Genomic DNA, 13,013 nt, shown 5'->3' with positions numbered 1-13,013 from the left:
TGCTATGTCATCGTAGTTCCAGTTGCCGAATATTTTATGCCACGTGTGCATATTGTGGCACTGATGACAGCTGTCTTCAGTAATTTCATTTTCCGCCATCATTAGGTTGTACATATATTTTTGCGTACATATATTTTAAATGTTGTACTATTTTTATTTTTCAGTTCATTTTCTTTTTAAATAAACATTTTTGGTTGCATTTTTTACGGAGCATGTCTTTTGAGTAATAGGATATAAGTAGCGCCATTTTAGGGTAACTGTGACGCAGTTTCCATTCATGTCTAGGATGCGTATTTTTTGTCTCCTCTTTTACGTGCTATATCAAATTTTTTTAGATATATCTTTTTTTTTTAGATATATCTTCTTTTTTTTTTTTTAGATAGATGCCATTTTCCGTTACATATAAAACACGAGATGTCTTGCCCGTCACAATCATCGTTCCTCATAGTCATTGAAAAAGAGGTATTTAACTTCATGACATCGTCATTGCTCTGTGAAGTTCGGTTTTATATTCAGAGAACGTCCGTTCTTTATTACTGTGGGTTACATAGATAGAAAAGAGGTCGAGGTTTCTGAGTAGTCCTTTTACTATCATCGCAATAAGCGGGGCATCGTTCACTGTTTTTCCAGCATTTCGGAGAACTGTCTTTATTATGACGCTTTCATCAACTTTCTTTTTGAGAGATGTTAGTTGGGAATATAAAGAAATAACCCTCGGCTTTCCTTTTCCGTATAATTTTCGAGTAATATTTCAAGAGTGTTTCCTCCATTATCGACAGCTTCTCTCATTATCAGGGATAGGCTTTTTATCGTCTAGGAACTGTACAAGTTCGGCATAAGCTTCTTCATTTTTCTTATCATTTTTATCTCCAATGGGATTTACACAAAAATGGCGTCTTTTAAATCGAGTGTACGTAGTTGACCTAAGTATTTAATTTCTCAAATTTCGTATTTTGCTTCATCTCCGTCGAATAATAATCTGCTTCAGCGATTTTCATTATCTTTCTGGGTCCATAACCTGTTGTGAGTTGCATTGCCAGTGAAAAAGATTAGGAATAAACAGAAATTGCAAAGAGGAAGTAGGCGACATGTGTGGACGGATAGAGAAAAGAAATTTTATTGAATACAAGCAAAGGATTATGGGATATTTACAAAGAGAGATAATAAGAAAGATAAGCAAAAGTTATCGAACTTCAAACAGTATCTCAAACGTGTTTTTTTACCAAGAGATTACAATTAGTAAAGTTTTATTCATTTATTGAATCATTTCTCTAAACCTAGAACCCTACGTATATCATATATGGTAAATACTTATATTAATTATGTTTTGTTTATTTTTAGGGAGTGGAGTGCTTTGATTATAAAAGGAGTCTAAACATACTGGTTAGTGGTAGTGCTGACCATAACGTCCAAGTATGGAACCCTTACATGACCAGCAAACCAGTAGCTATCCTCCGCGGCCATACCACCGCCATCATAGGCGTGGTTATCCATGAGGGACTCTTTCAAATATTTAGCTATTCTCGAGACACGGTAATACATTTATATTCATATTTGATATTTTTAACTTTAATGAAAACAAATTTCTTATTTTCTGGTCAGTTCAAAAAGCAACCAATGTTCATACGTTTTTCAACTCTTTTCATAATTTTCTAATGATTTATGTAATACAGTATTTTCATTTCATTCTTTCTGGTTCTTATTTGTGACTCGAAATATTTCTTTCATCGCTGATAATAAAATGCAGCCAATGCTTTTAGGGTTGCGTGTATGCAACATTTCTGTCACACTCTTTTCACTGTTTTAGAAAAGCCCATTTGTCATCAGCCAAAAATTCTCTTTTTAAAACTGAATGCTTATCAGAATATATCTTGTCACATTTGACATTTGATTATTTACTAACAAATTAGATTCAGCTTTAATGATCAAAGAAATATTATGTAGTCAAAATAGTTTTATTGTTGCATTTAAGTTATTAAATCACACATCCGACTAAGATTTGCTACATCGTATGGCCATCAGTGGAGACAGATGCGTTCATAACCTTTGAATCTTAATGCACCCAATCAACAGAACACATTTCACATTTTCAGAACTAGTTCCTCTTGCAATACTTTTTCAAATACAGTAGAGGAACCAGAAAGAACTAAGGAAATGGTTTCAAGCAAAGAAAACAATGCTATGTAGGGCAACCATTCGCCGTTTCTTTATTTTTATCATCTCTTTTTTAATTACCTCGGTTTTTATTATCTCTTTTTTTAAAATTAACTCACCATGGATCTATGGTCTCTATTTGGAGTCAAAGTTCATACAGTACAGTCTCTCGGTTCAATCATAAAAGAAATCATAAGAAATATTATATATAGCAATTTTATTTGCTTCATTAATTCATCCGCGGGTTCATAATGCTCAGGGTGCTTTCTTTCACTGGGGTGGTATCAGCATCTGCATCTGCTCTGTTGGGGTGATATTGGTTTCAAGTGAGTTTTGATGAGAGGTACCCTCGCCATCGGTACAGATAACCTTAAGGCCTTCTCTCTCGTTTCTCACACACGACATCACAGCCACCTGCATCGCAATCAGAACTGTTATCATGCTTATCCAACTTCACACCACCATAATCTTATGGAAGTTGACCCGTGACCCATTAACATTTTTACTTTTTAACTTAGTCTGCGATTTTCTCGAATTTAATCGATATATAATAATTCTTCATTTTCACATTTTTTGGCAATTCCAATCTTTGAGCGCCATGTTTCCATTCTACTCAGTAACTTACGTCCAACCTTGCCCAGGTGTGTCCAAGTGGTGAGGACACAGCCAAGAGTGTTCAGAATTGTTCAGTGGGGTTCAATCTTCGAGGACATGTGTCAATGTCCCAAATTCTTTTTTAGGACTCACATGCAATTTACAAATAGCCAGACGTTGTTAATCGTTTCGTTTCTAGCATTTAGTACAGATGTATTTCTTTTCCTATTTTTAATTAGATGTCATTAGTTTCTATTTACCTTTTTTTCTTTTCTGGTCTCATTAACTGTCTATTCCCATATAATATTACACTCACTCACCCTTCGTACAGGCGATTTCTTTTTCTCTAAAGATTAGTATAAATTATCTACCTCTCTACCTTATGTAAAAATTCCTTTCTTTATTTTTGTTCAAAAATATTTCTATTTCTCGGTTTAAATGCCTGCAAATCATACTCGACAAAAATCTTCAATTTAATTTCCAACATATTTGTTCAAATGGTTCCAAATTTTTTCAATATAATTCACACAAGTATCAGTTTAATTGCTTTCATTCTCTTTTCAGCATTTTTCTCAACTGATTTCTCATAAGTATCAGTTTATACATATAATTCAATAACTTGAGTGTTATTTCTTCCGCCCGTCACACCAATAATTTCCTGGGTAAAGTCCAAACTTCCAACTTCCAAACCAATAATTTCCTGGGTAAGGTCCAAACTTCCAACTTCCAAACTTCTGTATACGTAACGCACCTTCTCTCAACTCCCAACGAACTTCTGCTAATTTAACTTATTTCTTCGAAATCCAACTTCAATATGAACGTCCCTCTAAAAAATCAACCCTCTTTTATCTCCAATCAGGAGCATCTCATTTGCATATCGGGTGGTCACATTGCAGGCATATAAAGAGATAAGGCAGCCATTTTTGTTTCTTTCTTCTTCTTCATTCATTTCATTCCACGACCGACCCGTTGAATTATGCACATGTGCTAATTAGGTAAGTTGCACGTTTCCCTACTCTCCCCACTGATCTCATGATCACACACAGGGCAGGAGGGACCCAGTCGTCTTTGTCGGGTACGTCTTCAAAGAATCGGGGGAAGCACTTCCATTGCCATCTTCCTCATTACCACCGTTATTGCCACCAGTCTGTTCCATTATCCCCTCTTGTGGTTCCCTATGCAGTGTTTCACAATCAGGGCAAGGGGGCAGTATCCGTCTTTGTCGGGTACTCCTTCGAATAATCGGAGGCATCACTTCCTCGGTTCCATCTTCCTCAGTATGTTTCATCATTCCCTCTCGTGGTGCTATAGGCGGTGTTTCACAATCACGGCGGGTGGACAGTATTCGTCTTTCTCGGTTACTTTGATGAGGAACTGGTGGTAGTACTTCCTCATGTCCATCGTTCTCATCACTATTGCCACTAGTATGTTCCATCATTCCCTCATCTGGTTCTGTAGGTAGTGTTTCTATGCTCACCTGTAGGAGCAGTAGGCGATCAGGATCATCCCTGAACTGTATTTGATCTTCCTCATTATCCTCAGAATAAGAAGAGGTATAACAGGGGTGGATATCTTTTACATGACATGGTACATCATTAATCAACAGGGTCTGAGGACTTATGATTTTTTCTATTTTTCCTCTGCAAAATTTTACAGTGTACCCAGCATCCCACTTGATATGGTGTATTGACAACGCTAACCACTGATGGTGTGACATCAATTTCTTTTATACGCTGTTCATAGCGGTAAATCCCATTAGCTGGTGCAGTTTCTGTTGTTGCATCGTCCTTTGGTGTCACATCATACCAGTACACAGCTTCTGGAATAGAACACTGTGTCCTGGCCGCAATTCTTTTAATGGTGCGGTGACACTGCTCCGCTATAACGTTACCTTCTGGAAAATATGCACATCGATAATGCATTCTAATCCCCCATTCCTGCATAAATTTCTGAAATTCTTGACATTGAAATGTAGTGGTGTTATCAGTCAGAATTTCCAGCGGGGCACCATGTTCAAAAAAGACAGCTCTCAACTGTCGTATAATGCTAGATGCATCCTGTCATGTCAACAGGTGCCATATCGTGAAACGTGTCGGACCACAATCTGTCAAGGTCAAAAAATGCCTGCGTTACATCCATTCCTACTCGATACCAGTTGTCCTCCATCTCAAGCTTCCCTTTTTGCCATTGGGACGGTGCCGGATCAATCTGCTGACACTCTTCACACGAGCGTATAGCTGCCTTGATTGATGCTCTTGTAGTTGAAGGACACACTCTTCGGACAAAATATGTTGTCCTCCGAATTCCGGGATGTCCACTCTGCTGATGTATTCTACGGATCTGGTCAGGTGTTAATTGATCTGTTACGGGCACGCATGTCTGTTGTGGAGGATCATATCCCTGCCTTTTTACATCAATCCACCTCTTTGGTACTCTAGTCAAGCTATCAGCCAAATTCTGCATCGACGAAACTAAGGTAATGTCCACCTGCAAGCTGTATTTGTCAACTATACGCTTTATTATTGCCAGTCTCCTTCTTACTAACATCTCACTTGCAGCTCTAGTCTTAACTCTAGCCTTTCTAGTCAAGGTGTCGGTCAACCAGAGGTAAACACACAACGAGTCAGTGTGGAGATGCCCAACCTTAGCCTGCCATTGCAATGCAAGATTAAACCCTTTTAACGTGGCATCAAGTTCTGCCAAATTTATATGCTGGGCATCATTTTTCGGACGAAGCCAGCACGCATCTTCCACAACAGCATCCAACTGTTCCAACACGACACCTGTAGCCAGTGAACTTGTGTCAACCCATGCATTCAGTTCGTTTCCAGATACTTGCCACTCACCCTGGGCAGGGTCGTTTCTATGTACTCTGGACAACATTTCAACCATCATTTGATGGAAAGAATCATTATCCACCATGTCGTCCCATCCTTTGGTTACTGCAGTTACTCGTCTTTTTAACACTCCTGTTGCTGATCGGAGCCATCCACAGACAGGTAGATGTCCTACTAATTTACCGCAAATAGAAAACACAATGCGTCTTGTCAATACACTGGGTAACTCTGGAATTGCGCTCCCTCGCTTCCATCGCAAAGTATTGCCCTTCTCATAGACCTCTAGGCCTAACATGGGCACCCCATCCTTTAGGCGCTTAGGGTCTTTGCTTATTAACCCAAACGATTCCAGTTTTGCTCGAACCACATCTGCAAACATTATATCCTCATTAACGTAATGTCGTCAATGTAAGCTGAAGCAGCTTTGCTGTGGTCTCATCCTGCATCAAAACAGTTTTAATAATAGTTGTCATTATTAAGGGTGCTATGTTTAGGCCAAAACCTAAACGTGTCAAACAATATCGTTTTCCCTGGATTATCACTGTCTGAAATTGTCATAATAACTCATGGACACGTATCTGCAGGTAGGCTCTCTTCAAATCCAGCAGTGCTACATTACTCCCTTTCTGACGCCACTCTCTTAGTTTAGCAGCACACATATCTGCGTTTCCAGTGAAAGCATCAACATGTTGATTCAATTCTCGGCAATCCATTACAGGCGGAATTTTGTCTTTAGTAGGTTGCTCAACAGCCATGAGCGGAATTAATCCTTTGGGTGGTCCCAGACGTTGCTGTGGGTACGGTATTAACCATCCGTTATCAATCCACATCTGAAGTTCTTCTTCATATGCGGCCCTATTCTTTGTGGAAACTACGTACTCTGAAATGGTGTTGCACAGCCGATCTGGTGCCTGGCTCATAGTCCATTTCCACTTTGCAGTCCACGCCTTTTCGTTGTCATCGAACGTAGCACAGAAGTCCTTTTCTTCAATAGACATGGCTGCACAGACTTCTTTTCCTTCTCCAAGCATTACACCTCCAGTCGCTGTGATTATGACGCCTCCTAGTGCTTGTATTGCATCAATTCCAATCAACGTCATAGCCAAGGGGGTTTTCTTGCATCACCAGAACATCAACTTTGGCTGTGTCACCCTTCTCAGTACAGATCGTGACTGTCCCTTCACCACAACATGCTCGGGATAAACCATTGATCGTCATAATACCAACTGGTTGCTCCCGCCACATCTGACAGTAATGTGCACTAACTATACACCGGGAACACCCCGTGTCTATGAGTGCTGAACACTGCACATCGTCAATTTTAACACCAATGACCGGTAATCCTGTGTTTATTGGTTGGCAAGGGGCAAGGGTGGCGATAGTATCTTGCCCCCAACATCGTTTCCCGAACAGTTGCGAAATATGTGCCCATACTTATTGCAACAATAGCATTGTACTGTTCTCTATGCTCGTGGATATACACACCTATCACTCCGGCAATCCTTAGCAAAATGATTGGCCTCCCCACATTTATAGCACACTGGGCCTACACGCTTATTAGTACCTGGGAGATAATCTACATTGCTTCCATACAGTTCGACAGTTGCATGTTGAATACTAGTTTCTACTGCAATTGGGTCCTGTTCCTTACAGATGTTTCGAGCTCGGGCTAATAACTCGTCTGTTATCAATTCATGACGATGTCCACAACAGTCTGCTGACCTCCTCAGGTAAGCCTACTAAAAAGGCACATCTTAATATCTTATCGTTAACCCCACCAAATGGTACCGACAACTTTCGTAGGTCAGCTAGGTACACATCAACTGTTTCCTTGGGGTGAAGTCGCCGGCTTGTGAACTGTTGCCATGCAACAAACGGATCTGTACCAAACGCTGTATACAGGCTGTGTTTGATTGTATCCCAGTCTGGTTAATCCCCGAGTTGCTGGTAGACTGCATAGTCCCCTCCAGTTAACCTCAAAGGAATGACTGTGGCTGGTTCTTTAATTCTGCAGTGTACAGATCTTCTCAGCCTTTTCCACCCATTCGACGACAGACAGTCCAGTGGTAGATCCATCAAACTCATGTATCAAGCGAAAGTCGAATCTGTCCATTTTCTGCCTTTCGAGTCACTGCACATCGAGAGCCGAAATAGCTTATAATTCAATAACTTGAGTGTTATTTCTTCCGCCCGTCACACCAATAATTTCCTGGGTAAGGTTAACACTTTTGTCCAAACTTCCAACTTCCAAACTTCTGTATACATAACGCACCTTCTCTCAACTCCCAACGAACTTCTGCTAATTCAACTTATTTCTTCGAAATCCAACTTCAAAATGAACGACCCTCTAAAAAATCAACCCTCTTTTATCTCCAATCAGGAGCATCTCATTTGCATGTCGGGTGGTCACATTGCAGGCATATAAAGAGATAAGGCAGCCATTTTTGTTTATTTCTTCTTCATTCATTTCATTCCATGACCCACCCGTTGAACTATGCACATGTGCTAATTAGGTAAGTCGCACGTTTCCCTACAATACATTATTTCAGTTTATTTCCTGGAAACGATCAGTGAGCTTCTATTCGTCAGTTTGAACATCTCCAATTTATCGCCAAGAGCGGAACAGCATCAGAACGCATCTAAACTTTGTGTATCGCTTTATTGCAGGTCAATATTGTTTTATTTTTTTTTTTACATGGTGGTCACCACTTATCAAGGCCCGAAGGCCACTCAGGGATAAGGGTGATTGTGTGTACAGTAACCAATGAGATAGTAATCATTAGTATTGAGGGTTTTGATAGAGTGTCTTACTTAAGGGGGCGGTTTGTCAGGAGTTTGTTTATGTTGGACTTGAAGATGCCCAAGTTGTAGTCAGGTGGGAAACATGCAAGCGGCAGAGAGTTCCACTGGCGTGGAGTTCTAAGAAAAAAGCTTTGCTCATGGAATCTACGTTTGGATTTAGGCACAGATAAAGAGTGGGGAAAATTTTTGACAGTAGTTTCAGCAAGACGGGTGTTTCTCATGAAAGATTGGCGAGGGGGGACGAGGGATTGGAGCTCAGACGAGCACCTACCATGGAAATGACGATAAAACAAAGCCAGGCTCGCAACGTCTCTTCTGTGGGAGAGAGATTGCAGGGAAGAGAAAAGGGCATCCCCCACTAAACCACGGTCTATTTTGTACTCTGTCAAGGCAGAATAGGCTGTTTTTAGCAGCTCCTGCCCAGATGTGGCAGCAGTACTCCATCCTTTGAAATTGCTATGAAACGCAGAGAAGTAAATTTTGGTACCCTGAAAGGTACACTGATAAGGTGCCTTAACTCTCTGATTTTTATGGAAATTTGAACAAATATTTTGAAAGTCATGCTAATTTTTCTATTTTCTGGTAATTTTAAGTGTGTATCACTTTATTCCAAGTGTCTAAAAATGTATATTTTCAGTAATAAAACAATATTCTAACTTCATATTTCTCTTTATAGGAAATAAAAAACATATCCATAACAATATTAGTTTAAAACAAGAACGATTTCACATTGTTTTGTGCAAGGAAATAGTTATTTATCAACATAACTACCATGCTTCAAAATCACTTTGAACAACCGCTTGTCAACTGATGATGTCAATCGGCCAATTTGAGATGGTGTAATGCAATAGGAAACTTCCAAAATCTTCCTCCAATGTTCATCCTTTGACGAAAATTGGACACCTCCTTCATAAACTATCATCTTTATTATTGACCAGAGCTGCTCAATTGGGTTTATATCTGGAGAACAAGGCGGTCATGTCACTAATAACGTTGGCTGAGTGGGATGGTGCATTGTTGTGCATAAAAATCAATTTGCAGTGACGCGTCAATGGAAGGTCACCAAGCCATGGTGACAATTGCTCATTTAAAATAAAATATAAGACTGGCTTATCAGTTTGACCCTTTCTAGCACTTGAAATCGTCCAATGAGTTAATCACAAATTATTCCAGCCCAAAATATGACACTTCCACCTCCCTGTTTGAAGTGAATAGTATCAGTAAGTAAAGAATTGCCTTTTAGAAAGGTTTTATTAACTGTAAAATACACGTACGCTCTTGAAAGGATCGAGCGGGAAAATGAAACAGAGGGCGCTTTTATTATGAATGTCAATCCCAAGGGGGATAACTCTTAACAACAAATTAAATCATAACATTTTCCCCGTCCTAAAGTATTCAAGTAAGGGGTAATTAATTATAGACAAATTTTTTTTTTTTTTTTTTTTTTTTTTTACAATCACATAAGAATCATTTTATTTACAAATAACATATGAACCCAAACTGCAGTTTTTTCAGTATTTAGTCACAAAATCCTTATATTTACTAGGGAATTGTCGAACTCGGGACGACCTCCGCACAGATTGGCAGGAATGCTGATTTTCAGTATTATTTTTTAGTGAAATCTGATTTTCTTCAAGATCAGACGATTGATTTTTGTCTTCCTCATGACCAATGTTTTCATTAGTAGAAGGTTCAAATAAAGTCTCTGAAGTAGTAGGATTATTATTAGAGTTTTCTTCATTTGATGAGTTTGGAGCTAAGTCTCGAACGTTGACAGTGGTTTCAGTACCAGAAGGTAGTTGAACATAAGCGTAGTGGGGGTTGACATCTATTAGGGTGGCAGGCGTTACAGGAGGGTCATGTTTACTTGTTTTAGTGTGGTTTCTAATATATATTGGGCCTGGTTTAACCCAAGAAGGAATTGAAATTCCGGAAGCAGATTTACGACTATATTTAAAAAGTCTATCATGGGGAGTCATATTAGTGGCAGTACAAAGTAATGATCTAATTGAATGAAGTGCGTCCGGTAGTATGTCTTCCCAATAAGGTAGTTTCATTTGATTAGAATGTAATGTTGTTTGAATGACCTTCCATAAGGTACCGTTGAGTTTTTCAATCTGTCCATTACCTTCAGGATGATACCTACTTGTTTTAGAAGTAGCAATTCCTTTTTTGTGTAAAAAATCCTTTATTTCTCTTGCTAAGAAATCAGAAGCACGGTCAGTATGTATCATGTCAGGCAAACCAAAAATTGAAAAGAGTTTGTTTAGACAGTGGATAATGGTTTTGCTTGTCATATCTCTGCAAGGAAAAGCGAAAGGAAAACGGGAATATTCATCAATTAGAGTAAGTAGATATTTGTTGCCATGTATAGAAGTAGGTAGAGGGCCTTTAAAATCAAGATTTAATCGTTAAAAAGGTAATATGGCTTGAATGAGAGTCCCTCCATTGGTATTGGCGAATTTGGGTTTCAGTAATTGACAGGATGAGCAAGAGTCAGTAATATTCTTAATTTGATCCAAAGTAAAAGGGAGGTTCCTCGTTCTTATAAAATGGCTTAATCTTGAAACACCAGGATGACATAATTGTTTATGTAAATCACGAAGATCTTGTAGATTGTAAGTAAGAGCAGAGATGCGAGAGAATGTGTCAGCAGCAATATTTTCAGGTCCAGGTCGATAAACTATAGTGAAATTGTATTGGGATAATTCTATACGCCAACGACATATTTTGTCATTCTTAATTTTAGATTTTCTTTTATTGTCGAATATGAAGCTGATGCTCTTCTGATCTGTGATGACTTTAAAGTGCCTGCCAAGTAGAAAATGTCGCCACTTACGGAGAGCTTCTACAATAGCGGCTGCCTCTTTTTCTACTGCATGGTGCTTAATTTCGTTAGTATTGAGAGTTCTTGAAAAAAATGCAATAGGACGACCTTCTTGATTTAGTGTTGCAGCAATGCAATAGTTACTAGCGTCCGTTTCTACTTCAAATTCTTTATTTGGATCTACCGTTATTAAAGTGGCGTCTTTTAGATCATTTTTCAATGTTTGAAAAGATTTTAATACAGATGGAGGTAGTGGAAATTCTTTGTTTTGATTTAGTAATAAAATTTTATCAAAAAATTTTTTAATGAATTTGCAGTAATAGGAAAACATTCCAACTATTCTTTTTTGAGATTTAAGATTCAGCGGAGGTGGCATTTCGAGTAATGGTTTTAGTCTTTGATAATCGGGAGCTATTTGATTATTTTCTATGGTGTAGCCGAGTAGAGTAATAGAACTAGAAGAAATTATGCTTTTATTTTCATTTAAAGTGATGTTATATTGTTTAGCAATTTTGTAGAATTTTTGAAGATTGTAATCGTGTTCTTCTTGATTTTTCCCACATATAGTTACGTTATCAACATACACAAAGGTATCGGTTAGATTTTCTTTTTCTATAATATAGTCTATGCTCCTCTGGAAAGCACTTACTCCATTGGTGACGCCAAAAGGAAGACGAGTAAATTGAAAAAGTTTGCCACTTACTTCAAACGCAGTGAATTTACGATCAGCATGATTTATAGGTATTTGGTGATAAGCAGATTTTAGGTCGAGAGTAGAGAAGATGTTATATTGAGCGATGTCGTCTACCATCTTATTGATATTAGGCATTGGGTAAGCGTCTAGTTCCGTGAATCTATTGATGGTATCGCTGTAGTCGACTACCATTCTTTTCTTATGATTCTTATTCGAAGTTACAAGAACCTGCGCTCGCCACGGAGATATCGAAGGTTCAATTATGCCTTCTTTCAACATTCTAGCAGTCTCTTCTTTTATGAATTTGTTGGCGGCAAAAGTGTAACGTCGGGATTTTGTCGCAATAGGAGTAGTATGAGGAGAAAGATTAGAAAAGAGAGGAGGGGGTGGAACGTTTATGGTAGGAAAAAAATTATTCGTGTTTATAGCTCCAATTATAAGTTTGTCTCTAGGACCGTCGAATTTAAGTGTTACTTTTTTATATTTTTTTAAAATATCTTTTCCGATTATTAAATCAATGAAAAGGTTTTCAATGATTTCAATTGTTATTCCAGAATGGGTTTTATCTTTCAGTATTAAATCCACGACAGCTTCGCCAGTTATTTTAGCATGTTGATCGGAAGCAGCCAGAGCTATAGTTTTGTTTTTAGGTATTGTGAAGAGTTTAAGTTTTTTAGCAGTATTTTCATTAATGAATGTTTTTACACTGCCGGAGTCCACCATAGCGTTCACGAAGTGCCCGTTAATTTGGCATTGAGTGAATGTGACATCTTTGGAGTTAGTTCCTAGTCAGGATAGAGAAGGTGAGGGGTAGTCAGAGTCGTCATAAAGAACAGCAGTATGAGTGTTAGAAATAGAAGATTTACACACTTTAGCCCAATGACCATTTTTTTTTTTTGCATTTTTTACATTCGGCGTTTCGTGCAGGACATAAATATCGAGGATGACGTGATTTTCCACAGAAAAAACAAACCCCTTTTGGATGCATATTTTCTTTAGTCACAGCTATACGATTGTAGCCCGAAGGATTATTTGTAGCTGCTACAGTAAAGTTATTTGCGTAGCTTATCGAATGCTTTTCTGCTTGTTCAAGAGATCTGGCCGT

The 13,013-nt window shown here is 38.5% G+C and overlaps 1 protein-coding gene across 9 annotated transcripts in view; it reads left to right on the top strand.

The window, feature by feature from the left end:
- Nucleotides 1-13,013, top strand: part of LOC145252666 (cilia- and flagella-associated protein 337-like) — a 482,634-nt gene that overhangs the window by 331,123 nt on the left and 138,498 nt on the right. For all 9 annotated transcript variants that reach the window (XM_080112440.1, XM_080112445.1, XM_080112446.1 and 6 more), the window contains one exon: nt 1,342-1,533. In XM_080112440.1, coding sequence (XP_079968566.1) covers nt 1,342-1,533 — 192 coding nt within the window. The remainder of the gene's footprint in view (nt 1-1,341; nt 1,534-13,013) is intronic.

Source organism: Euprymna scolopes, chromosome 29, assembly GCF_053919585.1.
Source record: "Euprymna scolopes isolate OS-2025 chromosome 29, ASM5391958v1, whole genome shotgun sequence".
Classification (NCBI taxonomy): domain Eukaryota; kingdom Metazoa; phylum Mollusca; class Cephalopoda; order Sepiida; family Sepiolidae; genus Euprymna; species Euprymna scolopes.
This window is presented reverse-complemented; position numbering and strand designations above follow the sequence as displayed.